Source organism: Panthera leo, chromosome D4 (assembly GCF_018350215.1).
Source record: "Panthera leo isolate Ple1 chromosome D4, P.leo_Ple1_pat1.1, whole genome shotgun sequence".
In the NCBI taxonomy this organism is placed as follows: domain Eukaryota; kingdom Metazoa; phylum Chordata; class Mammalia; order Carnivora; family Felidae; genus Panthera; species Panthera leo.
The window spans coordinates 47,523,899-47,545,736 of NC_056691.1; the positions used below are offsets into that span (position 1 = coordinate 47,523,899).

General features: G+C 37.3%; 1 protein-coding gene across 7 annotated transcripts in view; it reads right to left on the minus strand.

The window, feature by feature from the left end:
- ELAVL2 (ELAV like RNA binding protein 2) overlaps positions 1 to 21,838 on the minus strand; it is a 201,176-nt gene that overhangs the window by 149,230 nt on the left and 30,108 nt on the right. For 5 of the 7 annotated variants that reach the window (XM_042912819.1, XM_042912817.1, XM_042912816.1 and 2 more), the window contains exon 2: positions 17,497 to 17,651. In XM_042912819.1, the coding sequence (XP_042768753.1) occupies positions 17,497 to 17,499 (3 nt within the window). In that variant the 5' untranslated portion in view covers positions 17,500 to 17,651. Of the gene's footprint in view, positions 1 to 15,561; positions 15,660 to 17,496; positions 17,652 to 21,838 lie in introns of those variants that run through there. The other 2 variants (XM_042912818.1, XM_042912813.1) reach the window with 2 other exon arrangements.

The window sequence follows — 21,838 nt, forward strand, 5'->3', positions numbered from 1 at the left end:
CGCTAAGGCAAGAATTTAAAAGTTACTAGTCATTTATGGCCTTGGAAGAAATCAGTTTCAATCTCCTTATCACTGGCCTTCCCCCAGGCTCATTCCCTCTCTCCACATTTTTATAGGCTATGATATTTATTCAATTTACATACGCTAACAGTACTTTCTGCTCAGTTTTCCATTTCTTAGTTTGTCTGTGTTTGATAAATCTATCAAAATAAATATCCAAAGGAATACAGAGGTAGAATATATAAAGGGCACAAGAGAATATGCTTTCTGTAATAGTTTTTGTTTGTTTTGAATGAAACAAAATGGAGAAATAATGTCCACTTAACATTGTAAATATGCTATGGTTTATAGTTTTGCAGTTCCTTCCTGGGCTAACGTCTCTGTGGATTGATACAGATTCAGCTACAGATGTGGATTTTCACTGAATAAGTACAATGGAAGGAACCAAAACTTTGCAGCCTGATAAAAGAATAAATCTTAAACTTTTTGATGTCTAACTTCATAGATTATAATGAAAAAAAAGCAGACATGACTTTTATTTTAAACTTCAATGAGCATCTATCTGTATCCTAAATGGATCTTACAAATTTGGTAAGACTGAACCACACAAAGTCAAGTCCAGTCATGTGACTGCCAGACTTATAGGTGGAAATGCAGTTAGCACCAGGAAGAAACACACGTGCATACACAGAACAGCCAGAGCTGCTCTTTAATGCCACCTCACCAACCCCTTTTAATCCTTCATGTTGATGTGGCTAAAGGGGAAATCTGCTTCTCTGATTGAGCATATGTATGTGCATTTTAAGGGAATACTGAGAATACTGTTATAATAAAAATAATGTTCCATTCCTTTGGTCACTGTCATTCTGGTATGAGAAATTAGAGAATATGGTTGTTTGAAATGTCAGTTTTTATAAACATGAGTTGGAAGATCTAACATAGATGAATGGTGTTACAGACTGTTTAAGCTGTTTGAGTAACAAATAGACATTTCCTTGAATTATTTTGACATGATTTACTGTGAAATTTCTTTTTTTCTTTTGCTGGCATTTCTAGATTTCTTGTGCAGACAATAAAGAGAAAGGCCTTTCTTTTATGTCAGTGCTCATCATTTAACTCATACAGCACCAATATTTTCTAGAATACAGATATTTCCTGGATATCAAACGAATGCTAAAAGAAAGGTATGTTTCCATATTAGCCACATCAAAAGGACAAATGAAGATTTGAGCTTCTTTACAAAGTTTTATAAGAGAGGAAAATACAAACATATATTGTGGTGCTTTAGTCCTTCATTTTAAAAAATCTTTATATACATCAACCTTATTGGGCTGTGTGCATGTGTGTGTTCAGAAAAAAATGCAATGAGGTTCAGAGGAAAAAAAATAAGGCTTTGGTCAAGGAGATCAGGCCAACTGTGGTGAAGGAAGTGGGCTGGAGAGCAAAGACACTGGGTTGGTTAGGTCACATCACAGAGGGCTTTGAAAGCCAGCAGAGGAAAGGACTGCCATAAAACTACTGGATACAGGTTATATCTATTGATAGGTGTAAATTTTGGACATGATAAGTGGAAAGAGACGCAAAGGTACAGAAATCAGAATCAAGACACATGGAGGGTTAAGAAGTTTTTTGTCTAAAACTCTAAGACCCCTTGGAATGAGACAGCAAGGTCAGGGGATAAACAGAGATGGGGGAAGACTGATAAGTATAGAAGAGGGGTTCACTGACGATAATGAAAACGTTTTGATGGCCAAAATATTTATAGCATGCCCTGGGAAGGTGACAGGGTTCTAAACAAATAATACTTTTGAGGAAAAAAAAAAAAAAACCCAAAAACCCAAGACTGCCAGTGAGCATGAGAAACCGGGAACCAGAGCCTACACTCTGATGATCTGTGAACGCCTCTAAGACACTTCTGTATCCCAGAGGAGGCTTTAAAAACACTGCTAGGAGGGATACATTGAGCTAAGAATCCTAGGCTGGGAGAAAGGAGCATGGGTCTGAGTGTTATTTCCCCCACTTACTAGCTGATTCCCTTTCAGCAAATCACTCTGGCTTGTTATAATGATAATGAGTAACAAGTATTGAGTATGTACTACATGCCAGGCAGCATTCCAATGCTTTATATACATTAAATCATTTAATCCTCACAATAATCCTGTCATTTTAAAGAGGAGGAAACTGAGGAAATTGAGTGCCCAATATGGCACAACTAGAAACCAACAGAGGTGTGATGTGACCCCAACTAGTTCATTTCTCTTTCTTTTCAGTTTATTTATTTATTTTTTGCAGGGAGGGCTGAGAGAGAGGGAAAGAATCCCAAGCAGTCTCCGCTGTCAGCACAGAGCCCAACACAAAGGCTTGATTTCAGTCATGACCTAAGCAGAAATCAGCTGACTGAGCCTACCAGGGATACCCCAAGTAGTTCATTTCTATGGCCTAAGTCCTTAACCACTATGTATTAGATGACCTCTACAGTACTTTCCAGATGTAAAATCCAGTAATCCTAAAGAAATATAGCAGAAATTAAAGATGATATAACACTTGCAAAAATAACAAGAGTACAGGGAAAATGGAGACTACAATGAACATCATCAACAGACAAACTCTGTTTTCCTAAAATGAAATACTCATACTCAAGTCTTGACATGCCATCTATTGCTGACAAATGGAAGAGAGATAAAAGTGATATTTGGATGATTTGCTTCTTTGAAATGATTCAGGTAAAATATAATAGGATTTTAAGAAACATAATATATGATGTCCTAGGAAGTCCTAGGGCAAATTAAAATTAAAATAATTTTAATTATTTAGTTTTGTAAATTTTAGTTTTCAGAAGTCTATTCCATAATCATAGTAAACAGAAGCCATTGAAAAGGATAGTATATATTTGTAATTTAGTGATATGTAAAGATTTTCATGAAATATTGTTGAGAGTATTCAATATCACATAAAGAATAGTCACTAGAACATTAGACAGGGGTTATTTTGAGGTAGTAAGAATTGAACCTTTAGTTTTCTTAATGTTTTCTGAATTATTTGGTTTGCAAAAATTCTGAGCATGCATTCTTTTTTATAAAGCAGGAAAATGGGTAGAGCTCAAGCTTTGGCCCTGTAGTCAGCAGGTGGAAACTGGTGATGAAGACCAGTAACCTCTTAAAAGACAAGTCAGATTCACAGAGAGAACAGATTAACAGCCCTGGAGTTTATAAACAAAATAATATTCACACACAGAAACAAATCTTGAGATTTAATACGTATGAAAAATACATATATAATAGAGCAAGATGAGAAAAATTTTAAAAATTGTTCTACCAGTTTCTTAGAAGAATACAATATAAGATAATAACTATCCTGCCCACTTAGAATTGCCTAATATTAACTATACTCAGTAATACCAACTATTCCCTTTACTTAATGCCCATTTATATTATGGCCAAGGGATGTTCCTTCCATTTAATTAATCATTTCTTTTTCCCTATTATACCCTTTCCTGCAGTTGCTAGAGAATCTCATAAAACACACCTTTATTCCCAACTAGCAAAGCCCTTAAAGTGATTTGCTTGTATTTCTATGGCACATAAATAAATGAAAACCATAACACAGTAAATAATTATAATGAGATTGAACAAAAACTGGCTTCCTGACAGGTACCATTTAGTGAATTGCTGTTTCAATGCCCTAAACAGTCACCTGAGTTAATTCAATTTTCATATTGTTTAAGATTTGTCTTTAAAATCACTCTGCAGAAAATGGGAAACTGGCTCACAGTCTCAACTCTATAGGGTGGTACAGTCTGAACATTCTCATTTCTTTAATTTTGCTGTTGAAAAACATTCTAATATTATGACCAAGAATCAACAAACAGTATTATTTAATTTTAAAGAAATATAATGACCAAACTCATAGTCTTGGTAGAACTGGAAAAGAAGATACTAAGACATAATACCAAATTAAGATAAATTTATTTTTTAATGTGAATTCTTTAAAGTGTCTCTGCTACTGTCTTCCAAGCTCTATAAGTTGTGAACAATATATTAACTTTTAGATATGAATTATGACCATTTTGAGAAAACATTACTTGTCATAAACAGAGGGCATAAAGCGCCGCTGCCCTCGATCATGCACTCATTTGACTCATGGCGCAGTCTTGAATAATTTTAAACCAAACATGACTGCGGCAATCAATTTTCGTCCAATTTATTGGGCATGAGTTAAAGCCAATTAAAAAACCATTTTTGGTGCAATTCAAGGGGAAAATGTATAAACCCATGAAAAACAGATTTCAGTCCTAGACATGAGTCATCACTATTCTAAATAATGGTGTCAGCCCCAAATCAGAAAGAACAAATCCTAAAATTGCATATTCCACACTGGAAACTGCATTTCTCAGCAATGATTTTATATAGTTTTTAATATTTTTAATAAGAAATTAACCGGGAAGGAAAAGCATGCTCTTCTAACATTGAGTCATTTCTGAATATTGTTTAGCCATGAAATTAAAAAGTAGTTTACAGCATCTCCTGAGTTTCTGAATTAAGGCTTAAGGTAGAAAGTCATCTGAAATTTTCTACAAAGACAGCAAGACATTTTACCTATAAAGTATCATTTACCTTTGACCATATCTCCTTCCACACATATATAGTAGCTCTCTTTTAAGGCCATACAATGAAATAATCCATGTACACTCTGGATAATCTTAGGATAATCAAAGCAGCAAAATAGAAGCTTCTAGGTAGGAAATTATAGCTGTAAAATACAGCCATACATTTTTAATCTGTATATTTAAAAGGTCTTTTCAGGACTGTAGTGGTTCATAGTATTCAAGCTGACCTGGATTCTGGTTCTGCCTCTCTCCTATCTTTTTATTTATTTACTTATTTATTTTTATGTTTATTTATTTTTGAGAGAGAGAGAGAGAGAGAGAGACAGAATGTGAGCTAGGGAGGGGCAGAGAGAGAGAGAGGGAGACACAGAATCCAAAGCAGGCTCCAGGCTGTGAGCTGTCAGCACAGAGCCCGATGCGGGGATGGAACCCATGAGCCACGAGATCATGACCTGAGCTGAATTTGGGCACTTAACTGACAGAGCCATCCAGGCGCCCCTCCCAAAACCTTGGTATATAATGTGAAGCACGTTCGTTGACCTCTCAAAGCCTCAGATTTCTCATTGGTAAAATGAGTACTATAAGAATAATAGCCACCCTTTATGGTTATTGCGAGCCCTAAGTGAAAAATTATTTGCCAAGGGCTTAGGAGAATGCCTGGCACAGAGTGAATCTTCAGTGAATGTTAGAATTGGTAAGAGGAAAGCCTGGTGGTTCTCACACATGGCTATGGATCGATGCCTCGACCTCCCTGGGAGGTTTTTTTCTTTTAAAGTACAGATGCCTGGTCTACATCCCAGGAGATGTTGCTCAGTAATTCTGAAGTGAAGTCTAAGCATATGTGTTTATACAACCCTCCATGGATGTTTATGACAAACCACTGATTTAAATAAAAAACAGTACAACTTCTTCAGTTGCTCAGTTAACTTGGAGTTTAAGTCTGGCTTGAACTATTTTGGTACGGCGCTCTGTTGAGCAGATTAATCAGAATAATTGCCAAATTCGTACTTTGTGTTATGCTGAAAGGGATGTAACCGGGAGACTTTTAAAACATTTGATTTACATTCAGGGCACCTGGGTGGCTCAGGTAGGTTAAGCATTCTACTTCAGCTCAGGTCATGATCTCAGGGCAGATGAGTTTGAGCCCCGCCTTGGGCTCTGTTCTGACAGCTCAGAGCCTGGAGCCTACCTTGGATTGTGTCTCCATCGTTCTGCCCCTCCCCTGCACACTCCTCTCTCAAAAATAAACATTAAAAAAATTAAAAAGTAAAAGATTTGACTTACATTCATATGACTGTGAGGTCACAGAGTAAACATGATTTTTCACAATTTCCTGTCACACTGAAGAAGAGACATGTAAGATGGCCCTGGGAAATTGCATTGGCATGGATATATTTTAGTGTTTACTATATAAGTTTTTATTTTTTATTTTAAAGCGAGAGAGAGTGTGAGTGCAAGCAGGGGAGAGGGGTGGAGAGAGAGAGAGAGAGATAGAGAGAGAGAGAGAGAGAGAGAGAGAGAGAGAATCTTAAGCAGGCTCCATGTTTGCCATGGAACCTGCTATGTAACTGGATCCCATGACCCTGGCATCAAAACCTGAGCCTAAATCAAAAGTCTGATGCTCAACCAATTGAGCCACCCAGGTGCCCCTATAGCTTGTAGCTTTTATGTCTATTTAATAAATATAGGGAGATAAGATAATTTTTTCAGTTACATTTTCCTATTGAGTTACTTCATTTCTAACTGCCCTATTTCAAAATAAGTAGGCTCCTCAGTGATAGAGATCAAGGAGCACCAACATGGTTAAGAAAAGCATAATTCACCATAATTGTTTATTCACCATAATTGTTTGACAAAAATGCAGACATTTTCCTTGGGAGTAACTTTTAAATATTAACTGAAAAAAAAAGGAGTCTCCTTAATATCTTCCCATTGGTGAAGATTAATTCATTAGATTAACAACCTGTCACGTTGGAAGGGAAAGAGGTATTGTCCTACTAGACCTTGGGTTGTAACAACATGAGGAAAGGGTTGGCACAGCCCTAGGGGAAGAGAAGGTGGCTATGTCCTAGAGGTATCAAGAGAAGGTGAAGGAGACATGAGAAAAACAATCACACAGGTTTTCACCATTTTTTGCCTAGAGCAGCTCTAAGTGCAGCTGGTATATTCTCAGACTTGTGGCTTTTACAGGCCTTGTTGGTAGGAAATCAGAGTTATTTATATGCTGGTATAACTCTACACAGGAATCCAAGAAAATTCTAATACTGTCACCCTAAAAGATTTTTTTTTTATTTAGAGAGTTTTTAGAGAGCATGCCATTGATATACAATCTCACTGGATCTAAGAATGAAAATTGCATAGATAGGGAAAAAAACTCCTTGTCTGGGAACATTTTTATTCTGACCCTGGAGTTTAGAAAGGACTAGAGTTTAGAAATTGCCTGAAACTTGCTGAACTATTATGGAACATGAAAATGAAAATCTGTATAAATAAATAAATAAATAAATCCTCCCATTTTCTTTGTTTATGAATATAATGTTTTATCCAAGTCTAGCCTTAGACAGTTGGTCTCTAAAACATGGCTCTTTGAAATTTTAGAGGAGAGAACCCTTTCAGAATTTTTCATTTAACCAGCAGAGAATTGCTTTCTCACAGCTGGAAGCTTCAACAGCTGTTGATTCGGGGTACTTTCCTATTCTTCCAGGTGAGAGTTCAAGGACCCTCACTGCCATCATGACAGCCAGCAATGTATGTGGTCAGGAACATGTTCCACTACAACCCAATTCCAAAGCCACCTCTCCATACACCCCCAAGGACCAAGGCACAGATAACTCAGAGCCCCTGTGTTACCTGAATGGGAAAGATTTCTCTGTTGAGGAAAATCAACCTTTATAAGAATCTACTTTCTGACCCATGGTCAGATCACAAGGCTTATTTATATGACCATAAGGATTCTTTGAAGGATTTGATATTTGGAACCTATCGATATTCCTTCCCCCACTTTTTTTTTTTTTTACACGTTGTGTCGGAAATGTCTCTTTCATTTAGGATGCATTTGAGTCTTAGTGGAAAGCTAAATAGCTAAGTTCATTTTTAACTTTCAGGAAGAACAAGCAAAAAGAGTATTTCAGCATAGCTGCCATTGCAGTACTATTTATTGTATCCACTAGAGGACTCCTTTCAGAATGGCTCAAAATATCTCCCCTCTCATTCTCTGTGGCCTCTGGCATTTGATGCTCAACTAACTCTTGAGTTGGGCCACTGGCTACATATCAGTGTTAGAATGAAAACATTCCCCCTACTTTACACCTCCTGCTAGTTCAATAAAGTGATGTTTAAATAACTGAACTGGCTTCAATGAACTGTATTTGCCATTTTTTCCTGCTTCTTAGCTAGATAAAATGGAGATAATTATGAAGTGGATGAGCAGGTTTAATGAAAGCCAGTTTCTTTTGGTATACTCCTGAAGCAGCAATCATCATCTGTTTGGCTTTTGAAGAGCAACAATTATAATCACTTAAACCCCCAAGGGGAACAAAAATAGAATTTACATTAGCATATAAAATATACAGCTGGATTGGGCAAGCCTATAAAATTCTGGGGAAATCATTCTAATCTGAATGCTATTCAAACTCACAAGTAAAATGAGTTCAAGAGTATTTTACATGCTTCCTTCCTATAAAATAATACATATAACAATATTGAGAGGATTTTCCTAAAAATGAACACAAGGAAATAAAAAATTGTTGCCAGGAGAGAATCCCAGGGAGAATGGGATAAACTGCATTGTCAAGATATCAGAAAGCAAAATGCATAACGCTGTTCACGTGAAGTCCTAATCTGAAGTGCAGATTTTTCATGCAGTTGGGAGTTTAAGAAAAATAGGGTGGTTTTAGTCTGATCAATGATGAAACTTAATCATAAGTAAAGAAAATTTCAGATTAATAGTACTTCCCTCTTCTGTTGTAAATGTGAAAGCCACACAAAGAAAAGTGAAATCACTTAAGTTGATACCCTATTGTTATAAAGCAGAACTCTTTTCTATAAAACATTTTCATATCATTGCCTCTCAAATAACCTCTTCCTTACACCTCCCTTTCTAATTCTAGCCCAGATCACAGGCAGATTACAGGCAATCTCCCTCACCATTTATGGTATTTAATTACTTTTGCTTTTATGTGCCTTTCACGGTTTGCAATATACTTCTTTTTTTTTTTTTCATTTGGTAGAACATGGAAGAATAAAAATGGAGCCTGTGCTTTATCCATTATGCTACTAGCAACAAAACACTAACATAATCAATATATTAAAGGCTTGCCTGGCTATGCTATGCACATTTGTCAAAGGCAGTGTATCTGAGAAATTACACTAATGAATCTTAAAAAATTCAGCATCCTACACAGAAAACTTGCTCTCCCTCATCTTAAGTACATATCCAAATGTAGAAACTAGAATAATATATACTGCACCTTTATATTATTTGAAGATCCACTCTTACATTTTTTAATGAAAAAAAAAAAAAAAACTCGGTGTGCAAAACTTCACCTCCACTGAGAAGCACTTCCTGAATACCCTCACGAAAGCCAACGGCAGGCAAATTGGTGATAGCTCCCTCTGTGCTCCTAAAAGCACTTTGTACATACCTCGGATAGCAATGATCTCACTCCATTTATAACCATTTGTTGACATGTCTGTCTCCTACACTGACTGCAATGCTTGATAGCAAAGCCATCTTTCCCAGTGGGGTGTTCCCTGGCTCTAAAACACTGTGCCTAAAACCTAGTAAGCATACTGTAGTGTTTGTGAAGTAACATATACCGCTAATTTGTCTTCTAAGACACACTAAAATGTTATGTTATCTATGATAACTAACCGTATTAAACACCACCTCTACCACAATATCAAATTTAATTTGATAAATTAAGCACGGAGAAATTCGAAATTCAAAAGTCTAGACTTCTATTGCGATCTTCACTCTCATAATCCTTAACAAAGGATGGTAGTATTTTTTTAGATCTATTAAATATTTAAAATGTGTCCCATGGTTAATGATTTTGATTGGAAACACCCAAAAAGCTGAGTTCTCTGTTCTTAACAGTAATGACCTCAGGTTGCATTAACTTTATATTTCTATTTCAAAAAAAAAAAAAAAAAAACCCATTAACACTGTCTTCTCAACCTCTATCAATGTCTGTCAGGTGTGGTGGTATCTAGCTTGTATTATTTTTCCCTATCCTGTAAACCCTTCATGCTCTGAAAGGCTTTGAAAATCTCTAACGTGCAACTTTCATTTGAACACAAAATGTAATAATTTCAGATTTAAAAGAACCTAAAGGGATTATTGAGGTGCAAAGCTTGAAGGATTCCAGAACCTATGCAGGAACTATCTTAAGGTCCCTCGATTCTTTTCCTAATTTAAACATAGTCCATACTTCCTAATTTTTCAAGTGGAAATACCATTTATGAAGTTATAGGGAAGCAACAGTGGAGACTCCACAGACCTAAAATACTCTTAGATTTTTGGTTAATAATAAATATAGTTAATGTTCTCAACATTTGATACAGTTCAGTTTTGGGGCGTTAATTACCCCTTAAGTTTAAAACTGAAAAGCTACTTTAATAAGTTTTCTCTTACACTTCATACTAACAAAACCATAACTTTTTGTATACGTATATTTACACTTATTTATTATCTGTATATATAGACCCGTGCACTTTGATGAATTTGAGAAAAAAGAAAATTGTCTTCTTATAGTTCTATTATTTTAGTATATAATAATGTAATGTAAACTTTCAAATCAAGATTAAAATAGAGAGTTATACAACTATTTTATGAACTATAATAAAAACTGAGAATGAATTTTATTTAAAATGAGGCAAGTAACCAGAATTAGTTTCTTGGGGGTGAAAATCCAAGGGTTTGTCAAGGTTTGTTCTCCAAGGTCAAAGTGAAGTCAAGCTGAGTTAGATGTGACCAACGACTAGAATATCGTGGGATTGAAATACTCAAGCCCCACAGTTTTCCTGATTCTAACATGGTTCATAAAGGTTGAAAATTATCAGACTTTTAAAAAAGCTACTGGAATTCTCATAGAAAGTGGGTTTAGACACATAGTTTAGAACTATGGAGCACCTGGCTGGCTCAGTCAGTAGGGTGTGTGACTCTTCATCTTAGGGTTGTGAGTTTGAGCCATGTTGGGTGTGGAGATTACTTAAAGATAAAAATCTTTAAAAAAATAAAAATAGGGGCGCCTGGGTGGCTCAGTCGGTTAAGCACCCGATTTCGGCTCAGGTCATGATCTTGTGGTTCATGAGTTTGAGCCCCGCGTCAGGCTCTGTGCTGACAGCTCAGAGCCTGGAGCCTGCTTTGGATTCTGTGTCTCCCTCTCTCTCTGGCCCTTCCCCTCTCAAGCTCTGTCTCTGTCTCTGTCTCTCTCTCTCTCTCTCAAAAATAAATAAACATTAAAAAAATAATAATAATAAAAAATAAACATGATAGGTCCAGATGATTTCATTTTATAAAAAGTGACCCAACGGGTGCCTGGATGGCTTAGTTAAGTGTCTGACTTCAGCTCAGGTCATGATCTCACGGTCTGTGAGTCAAGCCCCACATCAGGCTCTGTGCTGACAGCTCAGAGCCTGGAGCCTGCTTTGGATTCTGTGTCTCCCTCTCTCTCTCTATCCCTCCCCTGCTCATGCTCTGTCTCTCTCTGTCTCAAAAATAAATAAACATTAAAAAAATTAAAAAAAAAAGTGACACAAAACAGATTAATCAAATTTTAAAAGTTCTTCACTTGACAAGAGTATAGATTCAAATGCTCTTTTAACATGTGAGGTCTGTGCATTTTAAAGAAGCTAATTAAAAACAAACAAAAAAAGGTTTACACAAACAACTTAGGAGCCCATTTACTGCATCACATGCAGACAGAGTTATTCTGAGTGCTTTCATTTCTTCTCAGGTGAAAGTGAAAAATAGTAGTTTTCTACAGCAGAAAGTAGTTTTCTGCTGAATGTAAATGATGTCCTTAAACATTTCTTCACTGGTACTTAAGGGGACTTGAATGGATTATCTCCATAAAATCTTAACATCTCCATTTGTACAGATTCAAGGTCATAAATAAGCAAACTGGAGCAGATACAATATCTATGTCCCAATCTTTCAGGTTCAAAAAATTTATAAATTAAAAAAGCACAATTCAAGTGTTTTCAAGGGAAACAGTTTATTTTCTAATATTTGAGAGTCTATCATCTTTCATATTTAAAAAGGAATCATATGATAGGATCTCATTTGAAAATTCTCTTTTCTATCTCACTTTCTATCTTTATGTCTCTTTAGTTAATTAAATGAAGGCAGTTTAAAAATTCACAAAATTACAGAAGTTAATTGATTATAGGTATATCAAGGGAAACTAACTTAAAAAACACATATTATGTCAAAAAAAAAAAAGACTTCAAATGATTTGCCACCTATCAAATCACATAACATTTCATTACTCGGGCAAATGCTATTATAATCAAAATTTTTAAGTCTTTAAAATGAAAAAGAGCACTTAAGTTGGTAAAATGAAAAAAAAAAAAGTCACTCTGCTTATTTTAAGTCCCCGTTTAAGGAAAACTGGGTTTGCAGTTAGGTCTTCTTTTTAGTAAGTAGGCTTTGTTGGTACTTATTTGAAAATACTTTTGTCACTATAATTGATTTAATCTTCCTCTCCTTCTGTTTGTTTTTGGGGTGGGATGGAGAATGCAATAAATTCTTCATAATTATTGTTCCAAGAGAGAAACAACCAGCCAAATTAGCTTAATATAACCAAACCCAACTTGAGAAAATAATTAGGAATGTTTCGGTAAGATTTATTTCTTCAAAACTGTTTTATCAAAGAAAGTGCCAAGATTAACAGGTAATCATTCCTATCCTCTGAATTCGTGGAGATTATGTGGGTTTTCTGTAAAGTGTCTCTTTAAATTTAGAAAATGATCTCACATTTTCTATGATTTGATTTTCATTTTGTTTGATTTTGGACCCAAGTTTAGATAGATTTTGATTCAAATGCTCATTAAACTGTCTGACCTTCCTCTCCTTAGTTGCTAGGCATAATAAAACCTAACACCTACAGTGTTTTGAAGATTAACTGAGATAATGTATGTAAAGCACTCACGTAGATGAGTGGATTCATGCCTGGATCATGGCAAGTAGACAACAAATGTTAACTATTTAAGGGAACTTCTTCACTGTTTTAGATTGTGTGCTTGATAAAAGATACACATGAAGTTTAATACTAATTAGAAGTAACAAATGAAGGTTATTTTTGAATTTTTAAAATCATAACATCACTTCAGCTATTCCTCTTTTGCTTGTTTGCTTTGCAAGCACATTTCATGTCCTAGACATGGTACGCAAAATGCGCAACAGAATGCTAGGTGACCCTGGCTACCACCCACCTACACTCCCTACGTCTATGTCATCTATTTTGGTCCTTTATTTATGATACCTATTTACATAAAGTGAGTCGATGTTATGGGAAGCAATGAATATTTCTATGAGACTACTGCTTAGTTGAAAACACTTAGAATTTGGTTCTTATGAACTTTATAAGCCTTCTGTTTTTTGTAAAATTTACTCTAATGGACTGAGATTTAGGGAAAATATCAGAACACGGCTACTGCATTTCTAATGTGCAAATGCCATATAATTAGAACACTGAGGAAAGAAATGATATTACATTCTGATATAAAGAATTCTTCATATTGAGAATATTTAGCAAATCTAAAATTGCCACAGAATTGTGGTATTAATGAGGGAAAGTGCCAGGAAAGATGGCATTAAATAATCTAAGTATGCTTATAAGATATTAAACTATAGGCACTAGTATTATCATTTAGACAACTTTCAATTACCCAGCTTATTTTAAATAATAATTTCTATGAATATCTTCAAGTGAAACATTATTTTCAGTGTGGAGATAGAAAGTGATAGTAAAGTTGAGGGCTTATATGAGATTATGACTGTTGTAAAATAATTCTGACTAAAAGTGTTTTTCCCAAAGTGTTAAAGTAACCTAATTTTGCATATATACAGGCCATAAATTTACTTGCAAATATTTGTACAGTAGTAGTAAATGCTTACTTTGTTTATATTCTTCACATAAATACAGTTTAAGATGTTTATTAGAAAAAACAAGCAGTACTAGTATAGATCAAGATTAATCACAAAATTAAATAGGTATGATAATTGAGTAGCATGGTCCAAAACAAATTATAGAGTTAAACATATTGTTGATTATCTGTAATCCAAGAATATCAGTGCAAAAGAAAAGCAAACTTCCCAACTGAAACTCTTGCTACTACAAACATATAAAATACTAGATTCTAATTTAAACTCCTCTATGATTTTTTTTCAAAGTTTCACCAAATTGATTCTGCTTGTATCAACAGATTAGTAGTTTAGTTAGCCATTTGGTGTTTAAAATCTCTAACAGAAAACTGTTTTAAACATGGAGATTGCAAATAGCAAGACTAAAAGCAACAGTTGTGATCCAGCTGCATAAGTTGTCACTTTCCTTCGATAGTTACTGGCAAATTACATCAACTTCATGCAGAAGAGACAAAAAATAAGTCAGTTGTTAAAAAAAGTTATTAAACTATATGCCCAATAAAATTCAATAATTTTGTTGCAATATGGAATCAGTTTAAAAAGTTATTTCCTGTTTTTCTATGATCAGAGGAAGTTTATAATAACTTAAAAATATTTTAGAATAGATCTTGAAAAATGTAAGCATTTGCAATTATATCTGCAAACATACAAATGATAATTAAGAATGATTTCAACAAAACATGAATACAATTACTCTCACGGGGCATTTTTGTTGCCATCCCATCCTTCAAATGAGAAAGCTTAAAGAAGGCCTGCCTCATCAGAGAATGTGTGGGTCCATTCCAAAATAGGGCATCCTAGTCATCTCCATGACAACAGCCCTTGACAAATTAAAAGGCAACCAGATTCACAAACAGAAAAAGTTAACACTACTGAGCACTGTTAGTGTTTGTTTGTTTGTTTGTTTGTTTAAGTCAGAGCTGGTCAAACAACTTAGAATTTTCCAGGAGAAAGGTTGAGCCCTTTACCAAACTCAAACTGGTTAAGTATACCACAAATATTAAGTTGGATAGCTAGTCACAGAAAGTGAACGAGATAAGGGAGCAAAACTCAGAAATCCTTCTCTAGAATACACCTCCTATTTTAAAAACAGGAAAAAGGTTTTAGGAGAGGAGGTTGGGGAAGGACCCTTCAACAAATCTGTACTCTTTAGTGTAAAAGGAGAGAGGGCAAGGAGAAGAGACAGGAAAAGTGAGAGGTGGAGTGGTAAGCAATTCCTTTCTCCAGCTCAAACCTCTTTTTAAGACGTTACCAAATGCATTATTTTATCATCCGTTTAGAATTATCTAAGAATGATGGCTTCTCAAGTTGCTACCTGAGAAGGTATGAGGATGACAGCAGGAGGTCTAACAGTGCAGGCGAGGGCACGAAGATAGTTGTAGTGACTCAGGGTGACCCCCCCATTGCTCCTTTTCTCCCTTTTAAGGATATGGATCAGGAATGACCCCGCTACTCTACTAGGCTGAGTTCAGGAAGTCAGAGCTGCAGGGTTCTTTTAAAAACCAGACAATAACCCAGGTCCCTTTTCCTTCCTCCCCAGCACCTCAACCCTGCAGACTGCCAACTCTCACCCACTTTAAATGCATCAAGCCCAAAACCATCCCAAGAGTATCAACCAGATAAATGCAGAACATGTCTATTGACCATAGTTAGAAAAAAAAACAAAATTAGAACTACTGTTTTTTGTTTCACCACCCCCTCTTCCCAGCCCCCAGCCCTTTGTGTGTGAGGATTCCCCTTCAAACCACCCACAGACCGAGCATACAAGAAGAAATGGTAATTTTTGGTTTAAAAGTTCACTTACCACGGCAACCTCATATTGCTTTGTCATGCTTTTTGCACTTAATTTTTCAAAACTGCTTGTGCAGGGCGCAGAACTGGGAAGGCAGGACTAAAGTATCTCTAGTAATCACAACAAAAAGGAAAGAACATTCGCCAATCAGAATTACATTTAAATGCACAAATCTTAGAGCAAGACGCGCGGTTCACACCACACGAGGGAGAGGGTGGGGGTGGAAAAAGCCAAGCTAACAAAACAAAAGGTAAAAGGGAGAGTTGAGTGGTTGGAGGGCAAATTGATCCAAGCCGTCTTTGGACTGAGGACTGGCTTAAAACCACCACCACCATCACCCCCGGCTCCCAGCACCCCAGCGATTACCCGAGTGACTGCACTTGCCTCCAGCCAGCTCAACTGCAGGACAGGAATGCCCCATCTAAGTTCACTAGCCCTGTCACAGTCTTCCACTGCCTGATGGGTTCGTTCAGGAAAACACTTCCAGAGGCATCCATCCACTTGAGGTCTGGGCTTGGCTGCTGCTGCGGGGCTGCTGCGAGCAGCTGCTAGGATCCTTGCCGTCGCGTTCCTGCCTGATTCGCGCTGCACAATAGTCCCGGCTGGGTGCACCTCATTAAGCCAGCCCGAGAGCCCCAGGAGCAGGGCAAGCAGTGTGACAGCGCTGCCCCTTTGTAATGACTGTGTGATGGATGCAACCGAAGGGTGGGGTCTGGGTGGGTCAAAACTGTTAATGACAGTATGTATCATTCTGTCTGTCCTCCAAGAGAAGGAAGCCCCCTGCCCTCCCCCTATCCTAGGTCGGTTCTTTCTCTCTCTCTCTCTCTCTCTCTCTCTCTCTCTCACACACACACACACACACACACACACACACACACACACACACACACTTTTCTCTCTCCCCTCCTCCCTATGACATTATCTGCAGTTAGCGTTCAAAAAAAGTATGAAAACCATCGGACCATCGGGTCATTTTTTTGTTTGTTAAATCTCAGTAGATCATGGAGACCAATTTTATCCAAACACTTAAAGAACCAGAAGATCCTAAAATCAAAAATACAGGCGGAAGAGGGGCGAGAAGAGCAGGCTGCGTGGGTGCAGAAGCGAGCAGGATATTAACTGGTGGATAGTTTGCAACTGTGCGTCAATTTCGCACCACCAACTCCGCGCGGCTCCGCGCAGCGCGGGACAGCGCTTCCCCGCCGACCGCGTTGCTCTCTGGGCCAGGGACCGTCTAGGGGGCGAACTGCAGGGCGGAGAGAGGGGAATAAAACCAATCCGAGGGGCCCGGGCTCGGGAGGTGACTGCTGGAGGGGCCCTGCACTCTGACACCCTCCCCCACCCCCCACCGCAGCCAGGCAGGGAGGAACCCAGCACCCATACCGAAACCCCAGGCGGCCGGGGAGGGGCTGCCAGGGTGCCGGAGTTCCGGGGTCGGAGGCCGTCGAGCGAGGGGTTCTGCCCCCGGCAGGTGGGTATCCATAGGGCCAAAGCCCCCGTTCCGCTCCCCCCCGTTCGGGGCCCCTCCTGTGCCGGGGAGCGGCACCCCACCCCCTTGCAGGTGCGCAGCGAAGTCATAAACTCCGGGACTCGGCCCCCTACTTCTTCCTCTCGACTGCCAACGGTCCTGATTACCCTTCCCGCCTCATTCCTTTCTCTGTCTCGCCCCCGCTGTCCCTGGAAGGCAGAAAGCACTAAAAACGCCTCTCCTTTCGCCCCCCTTTGTGGGGTCTTACTTGGGTCTTTGCTTCTCTGCCTCCTCCTTGCCTGTTGAAAATATCCACAGACACCCCCCCTTTTTTTTTTCCTTTTCAATTTTTTTAATGGTCATAAGAATCCAGTTCATGGGGCACTGACATTGCAAGTATAGTAAAGTCTTACAGGGCTTTAATTTCCCTACATGGACAAATACATTATTTTACACTTAACTTTATGTTTCCAACTTACCATGATGCTGTACAAAGCACCTGTTCCAAACAGCCTGAGTGATTTCTCCAGAACCGTGTGGATATTTATTTGCGTTTATTAGAGTGCATGGAGCACCACGTCTCTGACACTATGTAATCCACTTCTGTATTTTCATTTTTGATGCGTTATAGCAGCTAAAAGAAAGCAATAAGAGAAAATAGAACATTTATGACTAATAAAACATCTCTCCTTTTTTATGTTAGCTATTTATTAATCACTTAAAATTTGTGTATATAGGTTGTGCAGCCTGTTCTAGGATGTGAGGGTTCACTGAAGAAGATTATGACAGTCCTCAAAAAGCTTCTGATATGTGGGGAAGGTAAGAGAACCAGTCATTCTTAATTGTTTCTAATAAGAAACCACTCTTAGTAGATGGGAAGGAAAGATCTTGTCAGAAGACTTTCAGCATAGGAAAAGAAGAGTGTGGTGTTGGCTTTCCTCTCTTTTCAATGAATGACTTTCAACAACTTTTTACAATTCTATGATTTGAAGGTAGTACCAGACTTAGGTTCACATATTTTCTATAATTACATAAAGGGAGAAGGTTGGGGAGGAAGGAAGACCTGTTAGAATTAGTGAGAAATCTAAATAAATTGACTTATTAATATATTGACTGACAGTAACAGTGACTTAATAAAGCATTCCTAGAAGAAATCCCTAGAGATATACCTTAATGAATAATAAGAATTCTGTATAATTAACAAAATAATTATTTCTACATAAATACCTCTTAAGAGCTTGAAAACTTAAACAGTTGCACTTACATTGTTTTACTAATTTGTGTAATGTAAACAGTTAAAAATAGTTGTGAGTAGAGACATCAAATGGCTTTTGTAGTAAGTTATTAATTGTAAGTATAATATTAAAAGTTCGTGTTGTTATTAAAGCTCTCCATTCCTCAAGACCTAGATGGGCATGATACTAAGTGCTTTTCTATGAACATAATATCCTGGTTAAGAACTACTATGACTTTTTTTTTTTTTTTTTTTTTAAAGAATAGCTCATTAGCTGGCTGGGTAAGTTCCCCTCTACCCTCATGAACTTTTCAACAGTTTTGAAGGCATTCTGGAAAATAGACACTTTATTAAATTCACTTTTCTCTCATCTCCCTTTCTGTTCCTCCAACCAAGAACTTCATCATTACCAGAGGAAAAATGAAAAGAATGGGAATGCTAACTAATGGAATAAAGGTGTTTTCCTTGACACTTTAAAAAGTAGACAAAAGAAATGAAAAATAAATTTGGAAATTAGGTCTTTGACTAAATGAAAATCTTAAGATGTGATAAAAACAGTTCCAGTAAGTGTATACATTAAATGTATTAACCTTGTGAAATGTAAGATTGCACCTGGGAGAAGTTAGCACAGTTGGAGATTATTAAGACACATCAACTCAGCATTAATGAGAACTTGAGCCTGGTGTGGAACACAGTTGTACCAAACTGGCAAGAGTCATACACCTAAATGTAAACTGAAATTTTTCTAGGAGGGAAGGATATATCAAGCCCAAAGAAAAACTATAGATATGTTTTTTGTTGTTTTTTGTTGTTGTTGTTGTTTTTTGTTTTTTTTTAATCATCCTGGGGCAACTGGGTGGCTCAGTCAGTTAAGTGTCTGACTTCAGCTTCAGGTCAGGGCATGATCTCACCCTTTGTGAGTTCGAGGCCTGCGTTGGGCTCTGTGCTGACCAGCTCAGAGCCTGGAGCCTGCTTTGGGTTCTGTGTCTCCCTCTCTCTCTCTGCCCTTCTCCCCCTTGCACTCTCTCTCTCTCTCTCTCTCTCCTCTCTCTCAAAAATAAACATTTAAAAAAATTAAAAAGCAATTTAAAAAAATCTACCATCTGCAAAATGCTTATCCTACCAAAATTTTCTAGCACATTCCACGATAACCTATATGACTGTATTAGTACACTCTGAAAAGAGTGTTTAATACCTGAAGAAGGAAGTATGTTCCATGTTCTATTTTTATTAACACGATTATAGGCTTGATTTATTTCAAGCCTTGCTCTTTGTGGCAGGAGAAAATAGAGGACAAAACAGTTTCTTTGGCATACATCAAGGAATACATTATAATCAATAAAAGCAAACCAAGTCTGGAAAATATATAAGCTAGGTATTAAATAAGCAATTCACCATCTGTAAATCTCCCACCAGTAGGTGAATGTTGAGAGTCATGCTAAGGCTTCAGTGACTAAGGAAATATAGTGCTTAATCCCAAGCGACCTTGACTTTCTCCTTTTAGGAACTTCCCAACAAGTTTTGTGACAGGTAAGAACAAGATCACGGTGAAAGAATCCAGTATGGATTCTAAAGATTATCCTGCATGTAACCTTCTAAGAGGAGGTTCAGTGTCTCGGAAAACATTATTCTTGTGCTTTTACAATTTCTTTGCCCATGTTAGCAGGATTTCTGGAGTCATAAAGAAATTGGTTCCAATGTTTATAAGCTGGATGACCTGGACAATTCTCTTAACCACCTTAAGCCACCCTTCTCTCTTTAGCAAAATTCAAAGGGCAAGGACCAACTCCTACTTTTGTGATGATTTAATGATACAAAGTGTGAAAACACACTGCCTGGTAAAAGCCCTATTGAAACATAATATAAATGGGCTCATTCAATACAAATTCTCAACTGCCTCCCTCCTTGTCTTTGATACACAGACTGGAAATTCAAATATTTGATTTCCCAATTTTCCTTGGAACCATTAGTGGCTGTTTGAGACAGTTCTGGCATTTTTAATGTAAATACATATTTGCTGAAGGGTCATCTGGAAACACTTGTGCTTTCTTAATGAAAGAGGAATAGATACAGCTGCCACCACCTTTGGCACACTCTCCCTACCCTCTGTTTCTCACCTGGATATTGTGAACTGTCTGGAGGTAGAGCACCTATCTTGCAATTAGGAAGCAGTAAGTTGAAGACCAATCCCTGAAAGATGGCGAAGAAACAGGGGAAAACCCAGGGTCCTGATGACATGCTGGGGCTGGACTACTTATTTTTGGACTTACTGTTTTATATGGAAAAAAGCTTTATTTAAGCAATAGATAGCTGAATAGTCTGTATCTTGAAGCTTTCTTAACTGATATATTGGCTACTGTTGTGGTTTCCTGGTTCTAAATTCTGCCTTGATTATTATGACCCTGGATGACAGGTTGAATTCTAGGTAAAAGATTTCTGAGACTCCACCTATAATCAGGACACTGGTACTAGATGGGATAATCTGCTCAAATTATTGAACGAGGAGTGGGTTTGTAAGAATCATTTGAGGAAGGGTGTCACAACAACAATTTTTGAAGAAACTGCATAATTGTCCTATAATAGGTTGAACTTAAAGTTTAGTCCAAAGTCCATGGGGGAGGGGAAGAAAAAAAAAAAAGGTTAGAGAGGGAGAGAGCCAAAGCATAAGAGACTCTTAAAAACTGAGAACAAACTGAGGGTCGATGGGGGGTGGGAGATGGGTATTGAGGAGGGCACCTTTTGGGATGAGCACTGGGTGTTGTATGGAAACCAATGTGACAATAAATTTCATTAAAAAAAAAAAGTTTACTCCCAATATCTTTCCTCTTTTATATTGTTTTTCTGTGCTGTTGTTTTCAAACAAACACATAGGCATAGTCACCTGGGAACGTATCAATATTTAAATATTTAGAATATTCACCTTGGAATACTATAAACATTTAATTGATGACTCCAGTTTGCTGCCATAGCCAAAACAATTTAAACGCCCCTTTCAGGATTTATGTTCAGAATCTGAATCACAGTTTTAGGGAATACCGGTAATGTTGACATATTTTTTTCTCTAACGATTGGATTTGATTTTGGAAAATATCCAAAAAGTTGTTCACAGTCAAATCTAGTAAAGTAAGTAAGCATTCACTTACAAACTGGAGAATACATATTTTTGTTGTTAAAAAACAGGTATGTACACAAGATAATCTGACCTAAAATGGGCCTAAAAATGTGTTGTAGCAATAATGGCATTGTTTAAATAAACATATGTCTTCCCAAGGGGACTGCTTTGGAGATCCACACGCTTGGTCACATGTGTTAGCTAAACTTGTCAATCTCCTAGCTATGCTCAGTGGTAATTTCTTGGAACAAACCAGATGTTTCCTTTTCACCTTTCCCCTTCCATTCTGTCATAAATTCCTTATTCTGAAACAGGCTCAGTGTTCAATGGTTTCAAAGCCATTTTTTGTAGTACTGTCACCTTACTCTAGTTGATTTTTTAAAGCACAAGTTGCAGACAAAAGAGTGTCACCAATAACATAGTAAGATTACAAATCCAATAGAATTTCGTTTGAGCTCCAACTTGACTACTTACT